This window comes from Chaetura pelagica, unplaced genomic scaffold (genome assembly GCF_000747805.2).
Source record: "Chaetura pelagica isolate M959 unplaced genomic scaffold, ChaPel_1.0 scaffold430, whole genome shotgun sequence".
Classification (NCBI taxonomy): domain Eukaryota; kingdom Metazoa; phylum Chordata; class Aves; order Apodiformes; family Apodidae; genus Chaetura; species Chaetura pelagica.
Window position 1 is genome coordinate 1,238,109 of NW_009952159.1, and position 26,584 is coordinate 1,264,692.

General features: G+C 43.4%; 1 protein-coding gene across 1 annotated transcript in view; it reads right to left on the minus strand.

The window, feature by feature from the left end:
- Positions 1-26,584, minus strand: part of FCHSD2 (FCH and double SH3 domains 2) — a 212,918-nt gene that overhangs the window by 166,397 nt on the left and 19,937 nt on the right. The window contains 1 exon segment of the mRNA XM_010007193.1: positions 8,798-8,843. Coding sequence (XP_010005495.1) covers positions 8,798-8,843 — 46 coding nt within the window.

Genomic DNA, 26,584 nt, shown 5'->3' on the forward strand with positions numbered 1-26,584 from the left:
CACAGAATGGTGAAGGTTGGAAGGGACCTTAAAGATCATCAGGTTCCAACCTCTCTGACATGAGCAGGGACACCTCCCACCAGCCCAGGCTGCACAAGCCTCATCCAACCTGCCCTTCAACACTGCCAGGGATGGGGCAGCCACAGCTTCTCTGGGCAAACTGGGCCAGGCTCTCACCACCCACACAGCAAAGAATTTCTCCCTCATGTCCAACCTGAATCTCCCCCCTTTAAGCTTCAAACCATTGCCCCTTGTCCTCCCACCACACCCCCATGCAAGAAGCCCTACCCCAGGTTTCCTGGAGCCCTCCCAAGCCCCTCCCCAGCTTTCCTGGAGCCCCTTCAGGCACTGGAAGCTGCTCTCAGGTCTCCCTGAAGCCTTCTCTTCTCCAGGCTGAACACCCCAACTCTCCCAGCCTGGCTCCAGAGCAGAGCTGCTCCAGCCCACCCAGCATCTCCAGGGCCCTTCTCTGGACCGTCTCCAACAGCTCCATGTCTCTCCTGTGCTGAGGGCTCCAGAGCTGGACGCAATACTACAGGGAGTGTCTCGTCAGAGCAGAGTAGAGGGGCAGAATCCCCTCCCTGGCCCTGCTGGCCTCACATCTAAATGTATATGAAGATGTTCTTTCTCATATAAACACTATTTAATAAGGGCTTGGGCCAACAATTTTCTACTTTTTGCAAATATAGAACAGTTTAGATCTCCATGAAAATCAGTCCTGAACATTTCCCAACATTTTTTTCCCCTTGATTGATATCTCACTGTGTCACAGCTAATGCAGTCATAGGTCAGTATGTGAAGCCTGCTCATCTATTATGCATTAATGAGGCAGACACAACACAATTTCATGAAGCATTTGTTCTAGTACCTAATGAAATTTTAATTTAAAACAACATTAGATACCATTAACTAAGACTTCAAAACACAAATGTCAAAAGAATCATTGATCTCAACCATGTTCAGTTGAGTTTTCCAAGCACCTGCACAAGGCCCTCTTAGTATTCCTTCCTTTCATCAACAAAAGACAGCAAAAAACAGCAAAGGGGACAAGAGGACAAAAAAGTCACAAAAAAAGAGTCTGAGTTGCTTGGTAAATGAGGAAAGTTCAAACAAAATGTGTTCTCAGACAGTTCTTCAGGCTTACATCAACTATGCATGTAGTAAAGTGCTTCAGGAGTTAAGAGATTCCCACAGGAAGGAATACTGGAGCAGGAAGGGGGAGAATGAGAACTCTGGCAGGTTGTCCTGTTCTTCAAGTGAGAGTGGTGACATGGATGTCACCCAAAGACCTCATCAGAGAAGGCTCTGGGGAGACGTTACAGCACCTTCCAGTTCCTGATGGGGGCCCACAAGAAAGCTGGGAAAGGACTCTGTACAAGAGTATGATGTGATAAGACAAGGGGGAATGGATTTAAACTGGAAGAGGGGAGATCCAAATGAGACATTAGGAGGAAATTATTCACTGCGAGGGTGATGAAACACTGGAACAAGTTGCCCAGAGATGCTGTGGCTGCCCCATCCCTGGCAGTGCTGAAAGGCAGGTTGGACAGGGCTTGGAGCAACCTGGTCTGGTGGGAGGTTTCCCTGCCCATACAGGGGGGCTGGAACTAGAGGATCATTAAGTTCCTTTCCAACCCAAACCATTCTATCATCTCCCAGAAGGCACTGGATACTTGAGAAGACCCTACATCCTCCCTCATTTCTAGTGTTAATAAAAGCATGGACTTTTTTTCCACCTTTTTTTTCCCTTTTCAGAAACCTTCTCAGGTTTTTCCATTTATATTCCCAGAGCAGGAAGGAGTCTTCAGAAAGAAGCACAGAGTGTTTACAAACCAACCTGCCTGACGTGGTTTTCTCTGACAGATGAGATCAAGCAGAGCAAGATTCTGAAGAGGGAGAAACAGAGGAGCCTCCCAGTCCCTAAGGATACATGAGGGAATATCACTCAGTGCAGAAATAGGCCTAAAAGGCTCTGGCATTTTTGCATTTGGATTTGGAGTTTTCTTGGATACAGCTTTTCCCCCTCCCCCAACTAGTTGTGCCAACAAGGCTGAAGGGAGTAACATCCAAAATAAAGTCACACAAAAAGCTTCAATGGGTCTGCTGATTTTTCCTATATAAATTCCTACAAAGGGAAAGGCAGAAAACTCAATTCAGATGCTGGATTATATAAGATTTCAGTAGCTCTTATCTGTGTACAGGTAGGAAATGAACTCTCCTAAGTCAGAGGTACCACTAGAGGAAACAACTGAAGCTGGGGAAACAACTGAAGCTGGGGAAAGGCCATGCAGAAAGTCTCCCTCCAGGCTCTGATGGTGAAGCCACAGCTCTGGCTTGGGAGAACATGCCCAGCAATGGAGGACAAAAATGTGTTTTTTCATATCCAGTAAAAGAACAACTGAAAAATTATTGAACTGCTGCACCATAGTCCTGATAAAACCTCAGACCTACAGACATCTGAGTAATGCACATGGATCATCTCCAGCCTCTAGATCACTTCACACAGCCAGTCTGGATGTGGTTTTCTAAAGACACTTGAAATAGTAAAGATACTGAAGAACTCAAGATTAGATAAATAGAACTCAAAATTAAAGAGGTTTTTTTTTAGAATTGTCTTTCCAATCAGATAGCAAGGATAAAGCTGCAAACACACAGTGAGATCATCAATGGAAAAAGTTCTCCCTCTGAATTTGTACTAATGTTTCCTACAGAAAGTTTGAAAATATAATAAATACATAGAAGGATTTCAAAGCAATTTGCTGTCTTCCACAGTAACTGCTATCAAGTACATCCACATCCAGCAACCATTCATCTCACTACCCAGTATGGAAATTTCAACATTGTCTACTCATTTACTATGAGCGGAAGTTTCTCTGCAGAGAAACTCTGGAATGACAGCCAAGTTTCTTCCAGAGATAAGCCTAAGACAAAAAACCTGCTTCTGTATGTGTGCTAATTACCAACTAAACCCCTCCTCACACGACCTGGAGTACAGAAGTCAAAGCTTTCAATTCCCTAAAAGATAAAGCATGTTTAAGTCTTAAGAACACACCTTCCCCACCCTCCCAAAAGCTACATATATTTTTTAAGTTACTGCATGATTACAGAAGTCATTGATTGCAGCCATAAAGCAAAAACAAATGGCTAAAATATGACTAAAATACTCTAGAGAGAGATTTACCATAACAGTAAATCTCGTATCATCCTCAAAGGAAGAAACAAGTAATTTAAGTTCATTGGTGAACTAAACAGGCTACTTGATCCACCAACCTACAGCTGCTTTTTGTTTGTCCCCAAGGCAGGGACCCACCCTTAAAGTCTACAATTTCTTCCTGCTCCCTGCAGGGCCACAGTAACCTTCTGTATCCCTGGGGCTGAAAAAAAACCTCAACCATTCTGTTGGGAATGAACTAACACAAAGCTGCTTATTGGGTTTTGAAGCAGGTACCTCACTTAAGTGACGCCCCCAGGGGTTTGGCAGCTGCTGAGTCAGAGGGAAGTCTTCGTTTCACCCTGATTTTTTTCTGTTCCAAACCTGTCATAAGGGTGTTTTTGCCAAGATGCAGTTGTTCTGCCATGTGGGATTTCTGAATCAGCACAGGAGTCATGTCCAGAGGAGGCCACAAAGATGATGGGAGGGCTGGAGCAGCTCTGCTCTGGAGCCAGGCTGGGAGAGTTGGGGTGTTCAGCCTGGAGAAGAGAAGGCTTCAGGGAGACCTGAGAGCAGCTTCCAGTGCCTGAAGGGGCTCCAGGAAAGCTGGGGAGGGGCTTGGGACAAGGGCAGGGAGGGATGGGAGCAGGGGGAAGGGTTTCCAGCTGGCAGAGGGAGCTGGAGCTGAGATGGGAGGGAGAAATTCTGGGCTGTGAGGGTGGGGAGAGCCTGGCCCAGGTTGCCCAGGGAAGCTGTGGCTGCCCCATCCCTGGCAGTGTTGAAGGGCAGGTTGGATGGGGCTTGGAGCAGCCTGGGCTGCTGGGAGGTGTCCCTGCCCATGCAGGGGGGTTGGATGTAGGTGATCTCCAGGATCCCTTCCAATCCAAACCAGCATGTGATTCTGTGACTTGTCTTCAGTGCTGGAACATGTGCCTTTACAGAGCTACTCAGCACCTTTCCCAAACCTCAGAGACCCTGCTGGTCCTCTGGAGTGTTTGCCATTCTCCAGCTCTTACAGTTGATGCTGCAACATTGCCAGAAGGCAATATATTTTCAATAGATAAGTACTTTACCTACCACTTCTCTTTCTTGAAAGATTCTACTTTTACTGCAAGAAGAGCAATTGATTTTCAAGAAAGCTGTCTGTGATCTACTGAAGCACAGCTCATCTCTTTCTTTCGTTCACAGGTACTTCATGAATACTTGTACAGGGCTCCTCCTCTATGAACCTCAAAGCATTTTACAAGGCAAAAGAACAAAAATTATTGGAATTGTATTGCTAAAGCAGAAGTTGCATTAATTGACAAAGGTTTCTGTTTTGTGTTGGTTTTGTGGTATTTTTTTTTAATTAATAGCATTTAGAAGATCAGGGATCTAGTTCCTATTCTATCAAAAAGACCCATATTACACTGACTAAATTTCTCTAATTTCTTACTAGGGAAATATTATCACTTTTCCAGTCTTCATAGTACAGGATGGATCAGCTAATGAGTGGAAAGTGTTGGACTGCCTGATAAAGAACAGTCAAGTAAAGAATTAGCCCCAGCAGTTAATAAGACATGAGAGGAAAGCTCTGATTTTAACCCTCAGAATGTTAATCCACTGAAATATTGCTTTAAAGGCCACTACATCTTCAGGCAAGCAGCCTTGTAAAAAAATGGTCAAAGAAACAGTCAGCTTCTATCTTCTGTATTTAAACACTGGAAAACCAACACAGCAAGGAAAAAATCCCAAGCAACTATTTGGGCACCTCAATCCATTGATATTCTTTAGATCTATAAAATAAATCATACATATAGATAAGCTTTCTATATAATGTATATATACACACACACACGAGATATACACCATAATTACTATTGGAATACTGTAATTTTCTAGAAAAGAGGTATTCACCTATTCTGATGTCCTGAAAGAAGTGCTTTCTCAAGCCTGGAGAGACAGTGACAGGGTGAGGGAAGCTGGTAAAGCCAATCATACTACCTGTTACCTTCACCTTCCCTCTTGCCTTTACTGCTCCTCTCCTCCACCTGCCCCCTTTTCCTCCATCAGCTGCTCTGACAGGTTCCTTTTTTATTTGGCTTTCACTTCATCTTATTTTATGGCTCCTTTCCTGATTATTGTCATTGCTATAAACACCACCAAAAGCTACACTTGCACTTCAGTCACAGGCACCCACAGGAATGGGCAGATATAAACTACACTCCCTTTAATTTCCTCAATATTATAAAATGTTTTCAGTGTATCAAGTTGCTCATTGCAGCAGAAGCAGCAATCAACACCAAGTGACCTGTCTGCTCTCTCCAGATCACAGATAAGAGAGTTCTTTATACTGAACATGCACATCTCTTCCATTTTAATTAAACCCCCAGAAAAAAAAAAAAAATACAGAAAAAAAATCATAACAATTAATGCCTTTTATTAAAATTTGAACAGAAACTTCTTCAAAGCTCTCATGTAGCTCACAGAATGGACTCTTCTACATTTCTTCTGTTACCAATGCCCTCAGTTGAGGTACTAGTCAGCAACTAATTAGCATGCAGTGCCAGGAGTAGCAGGTTTCCCAGCTCCAGCTCTTTGAGGTTACTTGCAGAGTCAAAGAGATGGACCATGTTGATTGCCTGGAGTTACATTTTACTCTGAAACTACCATCACTAAACATCAAGCAAAACCAAAGCATGACAAAGCACGACAAGGGAGGTCATCTGTGTGTCCCCAGCATGTGGCATAGAATGTGAAAGACTGCTCTTAAGTGGAAAGAAGATTTTTACTAGGTAGCAGCAAAAGCACATATTCACCAAGTTCTGCTTCCACCTAACAAGAGTATTCCTCACCACTGGCTTCAGCTGGCTTATTAATCAAGGAGAATAGCTAATATAATATTTCAAAATTACAATGTAAATGCTATTACTAGGAATACAGATAATGGGAAATAAGAACCTTTCTATAATCCCAATTCTGAATATGAAGGGAAGCCTCTAAGCATGTATGAAATAATGCAGCACTGAAAAGAGAAGGGAAATAGTTGAGTCCATATTCACACAACAGATCTAGAAAGGACTGCAGAATTGCAACACTAGGGATGATGTGTCAAATACTTCTCCCACTTTGTTTTCCCTGGCACAGCCTAGAAAAGCCAGTAAAGAACCCACTAGAGGCAGGCAAGAAGCAGAAAAACAACTCTGCAAGGCTTCAGCAGCAACAGGTACAATATGGTGAAAAGAGTCAGTAAAAAAATCCCTCCATAAATAAGACATAGGGCAATTTCCATATAGCTCCTGTAATCCATCACATACAATCAGGCCACTTTCCATGTAATGAGGGATAAATTATAAACACTGAGCCATGTTTTTTCACTAGCATTTGTACAGGTTCTCCAAACAAAAGCACTCTGTGTATAGAAACCTGGCACCCAAGTGCAGCGCATCAGCACACAAGTTTTTTAAACCAACAAAGGATTCAGTTCAGGGAAACACTTTCACAGTCCACCCCTTCCACATCTGCTTTTTTAACTTGACCAAAAAAAAGTAATAAGTTAGAATATTCCATGTTTCCTAAGGTGACAAAAGGTATTTGGACAGAATCAGTGAGAAGATTTAGAAATCCTGCTATCAGAAACTAACTACTGAGAATTTCCAGTTCCCTTTATACCCGCTTTAAAAGGAATCTCCCACTGGTGATGAATACAACTTCACATTCATTTTGATCCCAATTTCTCCCACCAAAAGGCTTTATGTGAAATTTTATTACCATCTCAAAAACAAAAATCCTTTGACAGGCCCAAAAAGAACCATCCAACATTGTCCTTGAACTGTAAACTTATCAGCAAACTGAGGAAGCGATTCCACAAGACTTCATTCATCTAAGCAGCCATTCAGTGAATCTCAAATGATGCAGCTGTATTGCTGGAAAGTTGGGAGGTTTTTTTAAAGGAAGTATCTGAAAGCCTCAGTTGTTAGGACTGAGCCTTCTGCATCTGAGAATCTAATTGTTTTTCCAACTTATCAAGACTATTCCCTAAATGCAGCGAGTGCTCCAAGTGCCTCTAGAAAAACCATTCCCAGTGCAGAATGGATAAATGTATCAAGAATTGAACTTAAACTCTCTACAATGTCATTACTAAAGAACACATACTTTTAATCCAAGTGTAATAAGTCATCTATCAATTCTGTCATTGAAACACTGCTACATTTACTCAAATTAAGTGCAACTCCCAATGTAATCAATGGTGCTAATGTAAATTCCTGCACAATGAAAGAACTGGAGCACCAGTAAGTGCAGACCCTTCTAGCAACATTGTGAGCATTTGGATCAGATTCAGCACAAATTTCATTTGACTTACTAAGTGTTTTCAGCTGAGCTTTGGGCTGAGACCACATGCAGAACATCTAGGGCTAGAAAATGTCTACATTGCAGCTCTAAAGTATGCAGGAATCCTCCTCCAGCAGCTGAAAGTCCAGCCCACATAAAAATATTGTCCTATATATACTTGTTGGTGATGCAGCACTGGTGACTAAAAGGAGGCTAAACACGGCAGCCTGCAAACCACGTTTGGAAACATCCAAGTGACAGCTTGTGTTTTCATATTTCACTTCTGTCACTGCCCCAACATCAACAACTGTAACGTCACCCACATCTTCAGCTGTATTTATTGTAGAAGGAGCTGCATGAGCTCCCTCACTTGTATCTTATTCTACCTTTAATCTATTTTAAAATAATGTATTTTTAATCTGTCCTACTTGGACTTAAGCTTCAAGAGCCTTTCCTGTACATTAAGCAGGCAGCTGCCCCTTCTTAGATGTTTTCTAATTTTGGAACAAGGGAGAATCATAGAATCAGAGAATGGTTTGGGTTGGAAGGGACCTTAAAGATCATCAGGTTCCAACCTCCCTGCCATGGGCAGGGACACCTCCCACCAGACCAGGCTGCACAAGCCTCATCCAACACAACCTCCCTGGGCAACCTGGGCAACCTGGGCCAGTGCCTTCCTACCCTCATGGGGAAGAATTTCTTCCTGATGTCTGACCTCAATCTCCCCTCTTGCAGTTTCAAACCATCACCCCTTGTCCTGTCACTGCCCTCTCTGGTGAAAAGCCCCTCCCCAGCTTTCCTGGAGCCCCTTCAGGCACTGGAAAAACTCCATCGCTCTCCTTTCTCACAAACAAATCAAAATTCATTCCACTCCCTATCACAAGCATGAGGCCAAATCTGGCTGCTTTTATTCCAGATGAATGGGAAGCTGCTCTTACTGAAGAATGTGAATGTACATTTATTTTGGACTGACTATGCCAGAACACATTTCCCCTGCCTCTAATTGACCTGATTTTACTTCTTACTCAAGTTTCACACCAACTTCTGAGAAAACCCCCAAGAGCTGATTGACTTCAGAACAATTTGAAATAAAAATGTTAAGAATGTCTTTTGTACCAAACAATTTCCTCAAGTCAAAATGTCCATGAAAACACAGAATGGGCCCAAGTTCTGGCACAGGCCAAACTTCCCCATTTGGAATTTCCTCCAGATACCTTCATACTAAGGAATTGACAAAAAGGTAATTGAAAAACACTACGCTGGTGCAAGTTTGCTAATGAGTAAATTACCTCAAAAGAACAATGTCATAGAGATTAAAAGCATACCAGAACCTACCTGTGCATATTCTTTCTCTATTGCAGCTCTTTTCTGACTGAACGCTCTGCAAGAGAAAACAAAAAACAACAAAATAATCTACTACTATATAGAGCAAAACATTACAAATTCAATCATTTCCTTAGAATGATGTTCTGCTAGACAGTCTTTATAGTTCAATGAGCAACAAAAAAAGCAAAATTGTTTGACAGCTGTGTATCAGTAGCCTAGCAACTACTGCATGAGGACTTCACATGTGCAGTCTCCAAATTTCTGAGTTTTATTGAATAAATGCAGTTCCCAGGACTACCAGTGTAAATACCATTTATTTCATTAAAGGCTCATCAACCTTCCCCTGGTAAAGCCTAGGGAAGAATTTGGTAGCACAGAACAGAATTTGGCTTAATGCATCTAGGCAGACTTACTGGTTCTTCTTCAGAAAAAGTTACAGAATGATAGAATATGTGGGGTTGGAAGGGACTTTTAAAGGTCATCTAGTCCAGCCCCCCCTGCAGTGCACAGGGACCTTTATGACTAGATCAGGTTGCTCAGAGCCCCATCAAGCCTGACCTTCATTGTCTCCAGGGATGGGGCCTCCACCACCTCTCTGGGCAATCTGTTCTAGTGCTTTACCACTCTCATTGTAAAGAATTTCTTCCTAACATCTAACCTGTATCTCCCCTGCTCTAGTTTAAGGCCGTTGCCCCTCATCCTATCGCTACACACCCTTGTAAACAGTCCTTCCCCAGCTTTCCTGGAGCCCCTTCAGGCACTGGAAGCTGCTCTCAGGTCTCCCTGAAGCCTTCTCTTCTCCAGCCTGAACACCCCAACTCTCCCAGCCTGGCTCCAGAGCAGAGCTGCTCCAGCCCTCCCAGCATCTCCAGGGCCCTTCTCTGGCCCCTCTCCAACAGCTCCATGTCTCTCCTGTGCTGAGGGGCTCCAGAGCTGGACACAACACTCCAGGTGAGGTTTTACCAGAGAGGCAGAATCACCTCCCTTGACGTGCTGGCCACACTTCTTTTGATGCAGCTCAGGGTGCGATGGGCCCCTGGGCTGCAAATGTACATTGTTTGCTCATGTCCAAGTCATGTTTCCTCAACAGCAACTGAACACACCAGATTCCTTGTTGGAGTCACAAGACAAACAGTTTGATTTACCCATTAACGTAGCAATATCCCACTTAACTCCACTGGTGCCAATCGTAGCACGTCATTCCACATCTACATCAGGACTTTACTCTCACGTAAGGGCTCCAGATGTACCACCTCAGCACATTTTAACATACAAGGTTCCAACACTACCACTGTTACAGCAGGAAGAAGGTTCAAATACCCAGATATATCAAGGCTCTTTGTTTTATAGCTTAAACTATGCCCTCTTTAGCTCTTGAACTGCCTAAGCAAAGTAATTTTCTTCAATCTATATTATAAACTACTAATCTTAAGGCTACACTGCCAGCAAAAGAAAACCTCATTCTATTTAAATAGAGCTGCACAATTACAGTGACATGTTAATAAACAAAACCTCAGGAACATCCTATAAGAAGGTTAACTCAATAAGCACCAACAAAAGCAGCTCTGAACAGGCTCTTTCTGCTCCTGTCTACTCCATTTCACCCACGAAGAGCATCCACCCGCTGACAGGGCGTTCCAGGCTCAGTCTGCCCCCCAGGATGTAAAACAAAAGTCTAAACACATCTTGATTGCTTCAAGTTCTTTCCAGATTAATGATAGCCCCAAAGAGCTGGCCAGATTCCAACTCCAACCATGACCTTCCTAAATCCCTCCCCCTGTAGCTCAGGTGGGTACAAAGGGCTGCACGACAGTGTCACACGGAACTCCCCTGTATGAACAGGTCTAAGATCCTACTTTGTAAAACAACCAATTCTCAGCTCATCTAATTTGAAAACATACAATCATAGGATCTAAATGTTAAGGATACTCAGTTTACACAAAAGCTGGATATGGAGCTGTATATTTCACCAGGAGACTGGGTTGTTTGTTTCCCCCCCCCATACAAAACAAACTCCACTTAAACTAATTGCAGAACAATAATTGTGGTAAACTGGAGGCCTAAGATATCCCCTCAAAACCTTCTACATGAAAAGGTTTACACTGGAAAAGAGAAACAAAGCAATCAACTGGCCCTAGAGTAGAATTACAAAATACCATGCAAATCAAATTTACTTGCAAAACCGACAGAACTCTAAGACTTGCAACAACTCCAGGCTCCAGCATGAAAAAAAAGTGCATCGTACAGTAGCAGCTCCATAAATCAGAAACACTTGAGAGCAGTTTTAGATTTTGTTCTGAATTTTAAATGGGGTTTTACAAAAAAAAGAAGTTGGCAAGACAGCACAGAATTCAATGTATACAATGCTCAAATTGGTGTTTGATCTGTGTTTTGGTGAATGGAAAAAACGGGAAGTGCTGCAAGAGCAGCAGGATCAGCCCCTTCATTCCCTGAAGCTGGTGTTCTCTGCTGCCTTGTGACTGCATCTCCCCTGCTTAGTCAAACACACAAAGCTGTTCATAACCTCAGGACAGTTTAATACAGGAATCTTTTTATGACAGCCATAAATACATCATGAAACACGACAAAATATGAGACTGACGTAGACAAATTTCCCAGGAGAAAGTTATTTTGAGCAGGAAAAACAAAAAGGCTAATAAATGCATCATAGGCTCTTAACTTGGGAAACATGAAAACTTAAACATACAATCATAGGATCTAAATGTTAAGGATACTCAGTTTACACAAAAGCTGGATATGGAGCTGTATATTTCACCAGGAGACTGGGTTGTTTGTTTCCCCCCCCCCCATACAAAACAAACTCCACTTAAACTAATTGCAGAACAATAATTGTGGTAAACTGGAGGCCTAAGATATCCCCTCAAAACCTTCTACATGAAAAGGTTTACACTGGAAAAGAGAAACAAAGCAATCAACTGGCCCTAGAGTAGAATTACAAAATACCATGCAAATCAAATTTACTTGCAAAACCAACAGAACTCTAAGACTTGCAACAACTCCAGGCTCCAGCATGAAAAAAAAGTGCATCGTACAGTAGCAGCTCCATAAATCAGAAACACTTGAGAGCAGTTTTAGATTTTGTTCTGAATTTTAAATGGGGTTTTACAAAAAAAAGAAGTTGGCAAGACAGCACAGAATTCAATGTATACAATGCTCAAATTGGTGTTTGATCTGTGTTTTGGTGAATGGAAAAAACGGGAAGTGCTGCAAGAGCAGCAGGATCAGCCCCTTCATTCCCTGAAGCTGGTGTTCTCTGCTGCCTTGTGACTGCATCTCCCCTGCTTAGTCAAACACACAAAGCTGTTCATAACCTCAGGACAGTTTAATACAGGAATCTTTTTATGACAGCCATAAATACATCATGAAACACGACAAAATATGAGACTGACGTAGACAAATTTCCCAGGAGAAAGTTATTTTGAGCAGGAAAAACAAAAAGGCTAATAAATGCATCATAGGCTCTTAACTTGGGAAACATGAAAACTTTCATGTGTGTCTATTGATTTTATGTGCAAAGCTGGGAAATTCTTGACCTTATTGTCATTTGAGATGGAATTTCAAGTTCATTCATACAAGGAAGTGTTTGGTTCCCTACGATACTAAAATGTTCTCTAACTGCTACTGAAGAGTCTTTAAGAAGTGAATTAGTGGGTATGCAGGAAAGCAGGAACATTATTTAGGGTTTCTTTAAACTAGGATATATTCATATCTGCTAGTGCATCTTTTTCTCAAATTCACCATTAAGTGCAAGCAAGAGCAGAACTGCATACCCAAAAACATGCCTTAGTTCTTGTTTCTGGACAGTAATTCCTAATGTCACCCCTATCCTGCAAATGTTCATTCATGCAATATGTTCATTCCCTTTGCTCTATGAAAAATTCAAAAGCATTGAGAGTTTTGGACAGCTGAAAGAGAGGGTGAGAAAGAACTACAAATCAATTCAACATTATTTGGTGTGTATAACCAAGGTAAGACCATTTTTTCCTGTAAGTATGAAACCTGCCACAGTCCTCACAGTGCAGGAAAATCCTGACTTCATCTTCACAAAAAAAAAAAAAAGAGAAAACCAATAAACGTACACTCACCATCAGGACAAGAAGCCACCATTTAAAAGAAAAACTGTTCTATGACATTCAGAGTGTGAGCAGGGCCTGCTTCCAGGGCAGAGGGCTGCAAACCCCAAGGAAAAGTCACACTCAGGGAAGTTATTTCAGTGGTTTCAATAGAGATAATTTCACACTGAGGGGTGATGCTACCCACAGCATTTCCTCACCCGCTGCTGCCCACAGCCCCTTCCGTGGTTTACAGGCTCCCTGTGACTAGAATGAACCTAATCCTGGAGGGATTAGGAAGCACAAACAGCTAGAGAAGCTCTACAGAGAAGGGGTGTCTGGCTCTGAACTGTCAGCAATTGGCCACATCTGGTCAAAAGCAGAGCAGTGAGGTGAGACAACAGTCGCTCTTAAGGTCATTGTGACGACTAGGACTAAATGAGGAGTTGGAAAGGACTTCTCCTTCAGATTAAAAACTAATAAATAGCTCTGAAGAGGAGGGTGGTGAAGATTTTTCTGCTGTGTTGCAGGAATTCATCCAACTACATCACCTCCTTGCATTCCTCACTGAGCACTGAGCTGGGATACCACACTCCAAGGTGTGCTTTGTTTGCTGAGGTAGGAAATTCTTCAGTCTTCATTGATAGGTCCTTATGTGACAAAGAGTATCTGGATGAATGTAACAATCTGTCATATTAAAAAAAATTAGATTACATGATCTAACTTCTCCTTGGGCTCTGCAGAACAGTGGCAACATAAGAAGCAGGGAAAGGAAACTACACTGATTGTCATCCTTGCTTTGCCGATACTATTTTTGCTAGTGTCAAACAGTCACTATCACTGCAACTTCCCACATGTGAATTCCAGCAACTGTCAGGCATTTAAATCACTCCTATCTATCATTAATTAAAAACAAACAAAATGAAAAGATGCTATGAAATATTCAGATATACTTTAACAATGTGAAGTAACGGGTCAGGTCAGTGCAGAATACTACTTGAAAAAGTCTTCCTACAAACAGGAGAAACTGTTAGGCTCAACGTGGTAACTGGATGTCCACTTGAGCTGGAAATGTATGAAGCTCCCACTTAAATGGAAAAAACCAGTATATTATCATAGAATCACAGACTGGTTCGAGTTGGAAGGAAACTTAAAGCTCATTTAGTTCCAAACTCCCCGCACGGGCAGGGACACCTCCCACTAGAACAGGCTGCTCAAAGCCCCAGTATTATCATCAAAATACATATTAGTGTTATATAAATGTTGTATTTGCCAAGATTACCTAGTCTTACAAATCTAAGGATGAAAGTCACAACTTGCATAGCAAAAACAGTTCAACACAGTGAAACCCTGAAAATCAAAAAGCTAATTCTTTCCTATATTAAAAAGCCAATGTAACTAGATCTAGAGAGCTATGCAAAAATGTCAACAAACACACTGTGTACAGGTCTCTTGAATAAAAGAAGGGGGTAAATTTGCATAAGTGAATTTATTTCCATTTAAAGGCTGAGAAATTCAACAACAAGCCAAGCAGGGGCCTAAATCACATTTGCAATGGGTCCTGACAAAAGCCTATGGTGTGTAATGGTCAGAAACCAGTTGTATTAACTGGCAAACTGGTACAGCTCACACAGGATCAGCAGCTGGTGTGAATGCAGCTTTTTGGCTATGGACACTCAGATAAACTCGTTGGAAATTTTAATAAAAAATAAATCCTTACAATTTATACAATTACAGAAAGCATAAAGAATGTACAAATTAGTATCATCTCTGAAACATCTAAAAACGTTAAAGAAATGTACCTGTTTTAAGTGACCTTGACCTAAGAGAGCCCCCAACTGCTTCACTAACAAAAGCAAGGAGCAGCAAATCAGAAAATAATGCGCTCAGCTCTTCTGGATTTCCCAGATCAGCAAAACAAAGAGCAACAGAATTGACACTTTCGGTGCCGTTTGTCTGCAAGATGTTGAGAGGGAAGATTCAGCCTGGAGAAGAGAAGGCTGCAGGGAGACTTAGAGCAGCTTCCAGTGCCTGAAGGGGCTCCAGGAAAGCTGGGGAGGGGATTTTCAACAGAGAGGGCAGTGATAGGACAAGGGGAGATGGTTTTAAACTGAAAGAGGGGAGATTGAGGTCAGACATGAGGAAGAAATTCTTCCCCATGAGGGCAGGAAGGCACTGGAACAGGTTGCCCAGGGAGGTTGTGGCTGCCCCCTCCCTGGAGCTGTTCAAGGGCAGGTTGGATGAGGCTTGTGCAGCCTGGGCTGGTGGGAGGTGTCCCTGCCCATGCAGGGGGGTTGGGACCTGATGGTCTTTAAGGTCCCTTCCAACTTTCACCATTCTATGATTCTATGAAAGGGGAAAAAAACACATGCACACATGATGGTAACTCTCTAAAACCATTTTAAATCATTTTATTACAAGCTACTGTACTTTTAACAGAATCCAAACAGTAGAGTCAGTAATGTTTTCTCTTTGCTTTACTAACTGTTGATCTCCCCAAGTTGACAAAAGGGGAAACCCACATGAAGGGACGTAGATCAATAAAGTAGATCATAAAATCATATGAACCTGGAAAAGCCCCAATACAACAACAACAACAGGAATGGGGAAAAAGTGGAAAAGTAAAAGATTTCCCATTGTTTTCATTTTATGGGGTACTAAGGCAATGAAGGCAATTTTGAAATTCAGTTTCAAAACTAATTCACTCCATCAAAAATTATTGGAATAAATTTACTGAGCAAGTGTAGAGCACATTGCAACTTATTTTAAACTGACTCAATCCACCAACACTCAAGGAGGTGAATCAGTGAATTATGAAATACCAAAGAATTTGCAACTTCCCAGAAAGCAGATCAAGAATAAGTCTGACATCTAGAACACGTGCCAGCAGAAAATCATAACTTTGCAACTTCTGCTCACAACATCTCCTGGTAGCATACAAAGTGTGCAATGATGTTCAAACCACAGCTACATTGGTTTTCTTTTTAAAGAGGAAAGGATACATTCAACCCCAAAATTTCCTAATAATATTAAAGCCAGCTCTCTTTTGGAAAGGGGGCAAAGAAAGGAAGAAGGGGGCAAAGAACAAAAAAGATAGGCAACCCCAGAATATTCTAAAGTCAGTATTATGTCTTGAAGAAGAATTGCATTGCTGGCTTTGTTCCTTCTCTTTGTCCCATTCAGAGAAGAGAGAAGCCAAAATCACTGCTGAACAACCTAAAAACCACCCATCTAACAGTGGATACTTGTACAAGTACAGTCTCTTAGGAAAAAAACTCCCAATCTAGCTTTGAAGAAAAAACCTGCACAGGGCCAGTTAATATAGTGTTAAGATATCAATTCCCTGCCTCCCTTGACTGACAAACAGATCCAGGATGCCTTTTACAGGGATAAGATGTATTTATTCTAAGCAATGGAAATAAATCCTAATGCATGAGCCACAGGGGAGAAACCCTGATAAGGAACTACACACACTTGAAATATTTATGTACAAGATGGCATTGAAATTTCCAGCTGGCTGCCCCAGCCTGGCTTCTTGCTCAAGGCTGGAGTGTCCCAAGGGCAGGACTTGGCATCTGCCTTTTTTGACCAGCCCGAGGTTCCTGCCAGCCCATTTCTCCCCATGTGTCACACAGTCCTGCCTCTAGCCTGTCAGCCCTTCTCCCCCACTCTTCCCCCACTCTCCCATCCTTCATGAACTTGCTGAGAGCATGTTCCATCCCATCATACAGGTTCTTATTAGCCATTAAACACTATCAGCCTCTGAGGGACACCTAGCTGCCAGCTGGACTTTGTTCTGCTGTCCACCACTACAGAGGTGGGAAGTTCAGCCAATTTTCCACCCACTTTATTGGCCAATTATCTGCCCACACGTGGCTATAAAGGTACTGCAGGAGACTGTGTCAAAGCCCTTACTGAAGTCAACACCTACAACACACACTGCTGTCACTTTGCCCACACTGTGACCACAGAGGCAATCAGGCACAATTTGTCCTTGGAAGTCCATGCTGGCTGATCCTGATCACCTTCCTGCCCCGTCAGGAAATGGCTTATTGGAAAAGAAGCCTTGGAAATGGCTTCTAGGAGTTTTTGCTCCATAATCTGCCCAGGAACCAAGGTAAAGCTGATGGGCCTGTTGTTGCCCCAGATCCTCCTTTCAGCAGTTTGAAAATGGGCAGAAGCATTTGCCTTTTTCCAGCCATCAGGAACCTCTCCTGCCTGCCATAACTTTTCAAAGATGAGAGAACATGAACTAACTCACCACATCCCTGGAGTCCCAGTAAACTCACAGCTCTGCAACTGCACAGGCATTTCCAACTCCTCCTCTTTGTCTCCCAGCTGTCCAGGCTCATGTACCTGTGACAGATCCCCAGGCATAGTGGGGAGAGCCTCTTCCAGGACACTGTCCCCCAGACACTCCTTCATTAGATCCCATGCCTTTGCTTCAGGTCATGTTAACTACAGCCTTCCTCTCTAAATCTAGCTGTTGGCAAAGGTGCTTGTGCCCCACTTTGCCAGATGGATCCCATCCCTCCTCAGCAATCCTTGTTTCAACAAGGCTCTCACATTTTTAAGATCCAAAGGTCTGTCTGGAACATCAGCTGCACAGTGAGACACCGGCCTGCTGGGTGTATCCACTCCTGCCCAAGCTCTTCACCTTCAACAGGAATGACTAAGAACATGTCCAAGGCCCTTCTGCCCTTCACACTTGTCCCCAGAGTTCTACCATCACTCTCTATGTATTCAAGGTCACCTCTGGTAGCACCTTAGGTAATAACACAGGGTTAACAGTCCCCAGGTTGGATGAGCCTTTGTAGTTGTTTTGCAGCAACCTAGATCTAATCTCTCAGAAAAAAAACAACAACAAACCTTCCAGGATATCAAGTCAGCTCAGCACATGGATGCTTTTTTCCTGCAGGAGGGACTCTCCAGTGACCTTGACCTGTCTCTAATACTACCTGTTCACTCTCTTCCACAGTTCCTTTACTTGGTGGCAACTTTATCAGAGCAGATTTCCCACAGGGGAGATGATGCTGACCCAGGGAGAGGCATCAGATACCTTACAGCCCAAGACCTGGACAGCAGCAACCTCTGTCTGGGTTGAGACCTCTGTTGTGCCAGGGGTAGTTGCTCCCGTTGATGTTCCAAACACCATAACTGCTCACAATTCCACATCTTAGGCAGAGCCCTTGGCCCACCTTGTGTTCCTGCTATGCCATCCTCTACCTGTCATTCCAGGCTAGCAGCTGTATAGCTGCTCTCTAAACATCTGTTGAAGAATTGCTCCCTGCTCAGTCTCTTGAAGAGAAAAGGTTTAAGTTCTCCCCCGTTAGGAGCCAGTCAAGAGAAGCTGTCAGAGCCAGCAGCAGTGCCCAGGAGGTGACTGCTGGAGAAGCAGCCTGAAAACTGCTGCACCAACTGCAACCACCCCAAGTAGCCAACTCCCCTGCACTGTCCTGTGGTGCTGAGGGAAACCTCACTGAAAGCACAGGGTGTGTAAGCAAAAGGTAAGAGCACACCAGAAGGAACATTTTAACACTTCAAAGGAACAGCAGCTAATGGTGCAGAGATGGGTAGTTGCATTTGATATGGTCATAGCTGAATTAAAGCATTCTTTGTAATTCCAGCTGCCACTACAGAATCAAAAGGGAAGCAATCCTGAAATACTTGGGGGAAGGGAGGAGGCCAAAACATTTTCCTCTCTTGTAGGAAAACAGGATTTTTTTAAGAATGTAGATATTCCTGTTCAGAGGCTTAATTCAGCATTTTATCCTAATGCCTCATCCCACTTTCCCCAGTAACATGAAAATGCGCCATAAGGAACTAATATCATGGAGCAGATCCTGGAGCACCTCTCCTATGAAGACAGGATGAGAGAGTCAGGCTGGGAGTTCAGCCTGGAGAAGAGAAGGCTCCAGGGAGACCTGAGAGCACCTTCCAGTGCCTGAAAGGGCTCCAGGAAAGCTGGGGAGGGGCTTGGGACAAGGGTATGTAGTGATGGGATGACAGGGAAGGGTTTTAAGCTGGAAGAGGGGAGATTCAGGTTAGACATTAAGAGGAAATTATTTTGGGGGAGGGTGGGGAGAGCCTGGCCCAGGTTGCCCAGAGAAGCTGTGGCTGCCCCATCCCTGGCAGTGTTGAAAGGCAGGTTGGATGGGGCTTGGAGCAGCCTGGGCTGCTGGGAGGTGTCCCTGCCCATGGAAGGTGCTTGGAACTAGATGATCTTGAAGGTTCCTTCCAACCCAAACCATTCTATGATTCTATCAATCAACAAGTGCTTTTACCTGGTGTTTAATTTAGGGACAGGTGTGTCACTAGGAATGGCACAAGTGAATTCAGAAGTACTTCAGCTAACAGAAATCATCACCACAGCTCAGCTTAGGCCAGTGGCTGCCAGTAAATGCTGAGATAACAGCCCTCTAACAGCTGCATGCCTAATTAGGTACTTGAGGAACACCCGAATATGCAGCCACAGAATGCATTAATATTCCCCTTCCTTGTCCAGCAGAGACAAAGACAACATACCTGGAGCAATAATTCAGCTACAGAAATTATTCATCTTGATGAGACTCTCCAACACTGCACGTAACAAGCTCCTTTTTGCTTTTTTCTGTTTACACTAAACAGAATTACCACTACCAAAGCATTTTGAAATTCTGAGTGTCTGAAGGATAAACTACTTGACAGAAAAGCACTGAATTGTTAAGTTACCCATATATAGACTTAAGAAGCCATAGCAGCAGCCAGAGCACAACAAAGCAGGTTATTAGAATTAAAAATCTACTTCTAAGAAGACGGGGTCTCCTGTTGGTTCCCTTCCACCAGGTAAGTGCTCGTGTGGTTCTTCAAAGAAAAGAGCAAGCAGCATGCCACTTCAAAGAGGCACTTCAAAACACCTCATCCAATGGAGGCAGAACTATCAGAAGCAATTCTCATCAAAAAGTACCCACATCTTCAAATTCAGAGACTTTTGTAGATGGGGGGAGATCACATAATTACACAAAAGCCTGGCTTGCCTTTTTCCAAGTAAAACCCTTCTAAACATAGAAAATCCAGTAGCCTCACTTATACAGAAACAGAACTATTTCAGTGACTATAGCATCTAAAAAAAATCACTGTCAGCTTCATGATTCAACAAAAGTGTCTGGCAAACAGCTGGGGAGCTCTCTCAGCTTTCTCAGGTTTATGTGAAGTTCAAACATGACAGGAGCAGGGAAAAATAAAAAGCAGCAGAAGGTAGTGACCCTTCTTCTCCTCACCACCCAGGCAGAGGTAATGGCAAAAAACTTCATGGAAGTTGCATTTTCAAAGTTACAACTACTGTAAAACAGAAACCCCAAACCAGTCCAGCAGGAGTGAGGTAAGTGGCTTTACAGAGTGAATTCTGGACTGTTAAACAACTGAAATGATACCAGCATACATTTGTGTCACAGAATGGTGAAGGCTGGAAGGGACCTTAAAGATCATCACGTTCCAACCCCCCTGCCATGAGCAGGGACACCTCCCATCAGACCAGGCTGCACAAGCCCCATCCAACCTGCCCTTCAACACCTCCAAGGAGGGGGCAGCCACAGCCTCCCTGGGCAACCTGTTCCAGTGCCTTCCTACCCTGATGTCTAACTTAAATCTCCTCTCTTACAGTTTAAAATCATTACCTATCACTGCCCTTTAAGGTACTGGAAGGTGGTCTCAGGTCTTCCTGAAGCCTTCCCTTCTCCAACTCTCCCAGCCTGGCTCCAGAGCAGAGCTGCTCCAGCCCTCCCAGCATCTCCAGGGCCTCCTCTGGCCCCTCTCCAACAGCTCCATGTCTCTCCTGTGCTGAGGGCTCCAGAGCTGGACACAACACTCCAGGGGGGTCTCAGCAGAGCAGAGCCCCAGAATCCTCTCACTGGCCCTGCTGGCCTCACTTCTTGTGATGCAGCCCAGGACAAAATTGCCCCTCTGGGCTCCAGCACTCACTGGTGGCTCACGTCCAGCTTCTCATCTCCTCTTACCCAGAAGTCCTTTTCCTCAGGACTGCTCTCTGGCCATTTTCCCCCCAGCCTGGATTTGTTTGCTCTCACAAAAAGGCAACTGAAGAAATCAAGAAGTAGTAAGCAAGTGGAAAGTCATTTCCATTTGTTTCAAGACCGTGCTCTCTACCACCACAAAGCTCTTTCTTTTCTACCACTCCAACTAAAAAAAAATAATCACCAGATGCCACATTACAGCAAACAACAGCCTTTATGTTCAGTTTCAAAAATAACAAACTCTCTTTTGTTCAATGATTTTATGTCATCTGAATGAAACAGATTCTCTTCCTAGAACAGTGATTATTCTAGATGCACACTGTTATCTTGCCAATTTATCTGATAAAGAAAAAAAACAATTCACGAGCATTTTCATCAAGGAGCAAAAGTCTGAATCCCTCAGTGGATACACTTCCTATTCCATGTCAGGTTTGAATAAGATCAGCACTTGTACTGCCTTTCATGCTGAAGAATTCGTACCACATATTTAATGAATTCTATAATAAGTTACTGTACCCTGATCAGCATTCAATAGCACTGTCCAAACACAGTTTTGCTGCTCAGATTTTGGACTGGTTTTATTCGTCTAATCTCCAGCTAAACTTGCTGTCTCATATAAAATCATCATCCATGCCCTTCCGTATGGAGACACTTATGTGCAATTTTCCCCCCAGGTCATACAGAAATGTGTTCATCAACATTGGTATTAGAGAAGTATCTTTCCAAATGATGCATTTACATGGATGTAAGTCAAGGTAAAGATTTTGCCTGGAAGGCCTGAGAGACAAAAATAAGTGTTGAGTGCTGCAGCCTTTTCCCTAGAAGCCATCACTACACTGCCTGTTCTGCTGCCTCTCAATATTCTTGCTGCACTATTCTCACAGCACCCTATTTACAAGGAGTCACATGGAAAAGACAAGGGATCATGGGCATGAGTTGCTCCTGGGGAGATTCCCATTGGACACAAGAGGTAAATGTTTCCCCAGGAGGACAGTCAAACATTGGAACAGTCTTCCAAGGGAAGTGGTGGGTTCCCCCACACTGGGCAGTTTGAAGTCTCAGCTTGACAAGGTGCTGAGCAACCTCATATCAACTAGAGTAGAACCTAGGGAAGTTGGACCAGATGGTCCTTGAGGTCCCTTCCAGCCTGGCATTCTATGATTCTATGATTCTTTTATTACTCTTCATCTCCTTCACCAACTGATACTGTCCTGCAGCAGCCAAGCAAAGCTTTAATAACTCCTCCACTCCTCACTTGTGTGCTATCCTTTAGCTCCTTGGTCAGTCTCCTGGGGCTTCTGCTGAAATCTCTGCTCTTCCCACACAACAGGGTGGTTTGCTCCTCATCTTTCTGGAAGTCTTCCTTAGAAAACCTGAGATAAAATCATCAATCCAGGCCAATGTCCCTTTCCTAGCTGCTTCCCAGGAGATTCTCCCCACCAACAAGCTGAATTCTGCTCTCATGACAGCCCACTCTGAGGAACTGAAGTCAATTTGTGGTCACAGAAGCCCAAGCTGCGACAAGTCTGACAGGACTCATAACAGCCTTCCTCCCACAGCAAGTATGGACAATTTGCAATTCTTATGCCACAAGCATCTTAACGCAGTGTGAACGTGTCCTCCAGGCCAACACTTTTAACAAGATCCCACTAACCCAATCACTGCTGGGTAGACCAAGCTCCCATCAGCTCTGAAAGTACACAAGCCAGAAGAACAAACTTGAAACCATCCTCATGAGGTCACTCACAGCCTAAACTTTTACCCACAATGAAGCTCTATGACCCACCACAAAGAGCAGGTGACATTTCCTGCTTGTGAATCAACTGGAGGTCTGCCTGCTCTCAGCAGTTGTGCTAAGGACATCTTAGCAACTCTTAAAGTACACGTATTTGTAACATTAAGAAACTCCTTCATTTGCTGAGTCAAGAAGTTCAGCTAACCTCTCTGCAGGGCACTGTTCTTGCAGCTCCTTGGCAAGTCATTCTTCAGCTTTTCTACCTTCCTCAGTGTACTTGTCCAGTTCTCAGGCAAGTATAAAAGAATAAAAACAATCCAGTAGACTTTTTTTTAATTTTATTTTAATACACATATTCTTTGTACTGTTTCCTCTTTAGGTTTTAGCTTAAAATAACCTGCTCTTCTGGATACAGCTTCAGAAGTTCCTGCACAAAGATATTAACTGACAGTTCAAACAGTCCATAACATATCAGAGCTCTTCTCTGCTCTATAAATTCCTTGTGGTAACAATTCTCACTGCTTTTCAACAGTGGTTTCCCCCAAGCAAATAAAAGCTACAATACCCACCTCATCCTTTTCACAGAATTATAGAATCCCAGACTGGTTTGGGTTGAAAGGGACCTTAAAGATATCTAGTTCCAACCCCCCTGCATGGGCAGGGACACCTCTCACTAGAGAAGGTTGCTCCAAGCTCCATCCAACCTGTCCCTGAACACTTCCAGGGAGGGGACAGCCACAATATTCCTGGGTAACATGGGCCAGTGTCTCACCACTCACATAGTGAAGAATTTCTTCCTAAATCACCACTTCTTTCTAAGCCATGTACTAGGCAAGAACCATATGATTCTGTGATTCTATGATACACAGCAATCTCTTGTTGATTCACCTACTGTGGAACATTTTACCACCCTGTGGAGTCCTGTGACATCTTTCTATTCATTTTCTGCTACACAGAGGATTTACAGTAACTCACCAACTACATCCAACTACTACCTTGATGCTACAATTAGAAAAACACTTTTCCTGCTACTAAAACTAATCATTTCAGGCAGCTTTGCTACAATTTGTCCTTTGGAAAGTTTACTCTTCAAATACCCACTTTTTCTCAATTAAGATGAACTAGAGAAAAATCCTCCTGAATGTAAAAAGAGGTATTAAAGGAGAAACTATTTAAATCAATTTGCAAAAAATCTGCTTGCAACATAAATCTGCATAAAGCAAGCTGACTAACAATGATCCTCCTAAATCAGGGATTCAAAATCATGCACAGTATCTTTGTGTCAAAAGCAGACTCCTGCCTTTCCCACTGGCATTCATCTCTAGTTGTTTTACTACACACAATTTTCAGATCTAGATCATCCTCTTGCCCTCCCCTCAAGCATCTCTCTGAAATGGAAAAAACAATTTTTATGTATTGATCCCAGAGGAATCAGAAAAACCTAGAAGGGAGGTAGAGCTAGTAATGACCTGCCTCTGCTCTGCTAACACTGGGCCCCATCCTTGACAAAGCAAAACTGTTCCTAAACCACAGCTATAGGTCTGCATCAGCATAATTCTTCTGGATTCAGGAGAAGCTTATTCTAATTTGGATCCAGAGAGAAACAGGGAACTGCTGGAGAGAGTCCAGGGGAGGGCAACAAAGATAACTGGGGGGTTGGAGCATCTCCCTGATGAGGAAAGGCTGGGAGAGCTGGGACTGCTCAGCCTGGAGAAAAGAAGGCTGAGGGGAGACCTTCTTAATGCCTGGCAGTAGCTCAGGGGGGGTGCAGGGAGGATGGAGCCAGACTCTGCTCAGCAGTGCCCAGGGACAGGACGAGGGGCAACGGGCACAAGCTGGAACATGGGAAGTGCCACTGAAAGAGGAGGGAAAACTTCTTGCCTGGGAGGGTGACAGAGGCCTGGGACAGGCTGCCCAGGGAGGGTGTGGAGTCCCCTTCTCTGCAGATATTCCAGCCCCTAGATGCAGCCCTGGGGGATGTGCTCTGGGTGATCCTGCTTCAGCAGGGGAGTGGGACTAAATGATCTCCAGAGGTCCCTTCCAACCCTGAGGATTCCACGATTCCATTATTCCAGGGAAGTGTGAAGCTCCTGCACAAGCAATGAGTGCAGCATGCTTACAAGCCTGAGTTTCTCCCAACTATCTTGCTATGAAACAGTTTTATAGTAAATACAGGAAAAGCCAACAACTTCCATTCTCTCCTGTGGATGGAAGCCCTTCTAAGCTGTTAGTGCGGGGACTGCCACTCAGACCACCACAAAATTCAAGACTTTCAGCTCTGTTATTACCTTCAGTCACTGCATTAGCAGACAGGTTTAAACAAATGAATTTTTGGCAATCCAGGCACTACTGTTCTCCTAACCCCACTCAATTCAAAGGAGTAAAAAACCTATTTAGCCTTCCACGCCCGCAGACAGCAGATAAACAAGATCTTGCTTTGAAACACAAAATCCAGACAGCCTAACTTGGAATTTCTTGACCTTAGAGGAGTTCTCACACGTAATGATGTCTTGCTGCTTAAAAAAGAGCTCTCCCTAAAAAAGCACATTTATATTTTAAAGAGTATTGTGCTTACTCACAATAGTTCACAATCTACAGCTTCCCCATACAATGTGTTACAAAGTCACCGTTTTAACCAGGACATCTAGAGGTCAATCCCAACTGCCACTGTGGGTGCAAGTTTAGGTTTCTCTGTAACAGGCATAAAATACATCTTGGAAACATTTGTAACACAAGATTTTTAATACTGGACATGAAACACACTCAGTAGAAGTTAGCCAATTTGAACTAAAATATTAACATCTATGAAAAATAGATGGTGTGATAGTGCAAAACCACAAGCAAATTGGAATTTAAACAGGAAATACTTGTTATTTTTATCAGCACAAGCTTCCAACTGATCAGAAGTTTCTGTTCCATAAACCTATCCAAAATGAGAAAGCAACTTTCTCCCAAATTTCACTTTTAAGTATGTTATTGAACTAATATTTTATTCACCATTTTAGATGTTCTAATAATAAAACAGTTGTGGTTGGAAAAGACTTTTAAGATCATCCAGTCCAACAATAAACCCAACTGTCAAGGCCACCCCTGCCCCATGTCCCTCAGCACCATCTCCAGGGCTTGGAAACCCCTCCAGGGATGGGGACTCCCCCCCTGCCCTGGGCAGCCTGGGCCAGGGCCTGACAACCCTTGCCAGGGAGAAATTGTTCCCCAGATCCAACCTCAACCTCCCCTGGCACAACTTGAGGCCGTTCCCTCTTGTCCTGTCCCTTGTTCCTGGGGAGCAGAGCCCGACCCCCCTGGCTCCAACCTCCTCTCAGCAGCTGCAGAGCCAGCAGGTCTCCCCTCAGCCTCCTTTGCTCCAGGCTGGACACCCCCAGCTCCCTCAGCTGCTCCTAAAACTTGTGCTCCAGCCCCTTCAGCACAACCCACAACAACTTTCTCAAGCCATGAAACACCTTCACCTCTTGTCTGAACAATGTCCCTCTAGCAACACACACAGAAAGACATTTCCAGCCAGCAGCACACAGCGAGCAACGCACTCCCCATAAATCACAGCACAGTTTGGGATTAGGATGAGTTGCCATTAGCAACAGAGCCAAAAAAAGAAAAAGAAAAAATCAATTCTGTCACTATATAGAGAGAATTCTTGTAACCTCAAACATAGCCAATGTTTTCAGCAATTTGTCTCAGAGAAGAATTAGCAGTTCAGCACGTGACCAGAGGAACATGACATCCAGACACAAAGCAATGCTGAAACAATAGAATTTTCCCTCTAGTAGAATAAAAAATGAAAACAAAAAGAACAACCAGAAAGCTGCTGGTGAGCATGAATGTTTCATTCACTCTCTTCAAAATAAAAGCAAACCATCTTTATAGCATTAGCATTTACAACAAATATGAAGATCTGCTTTACAGCTTAACTGTATTTACAGTGATCATGACAGACTTTTTGTTTCAAATGGGAAAATAAGCA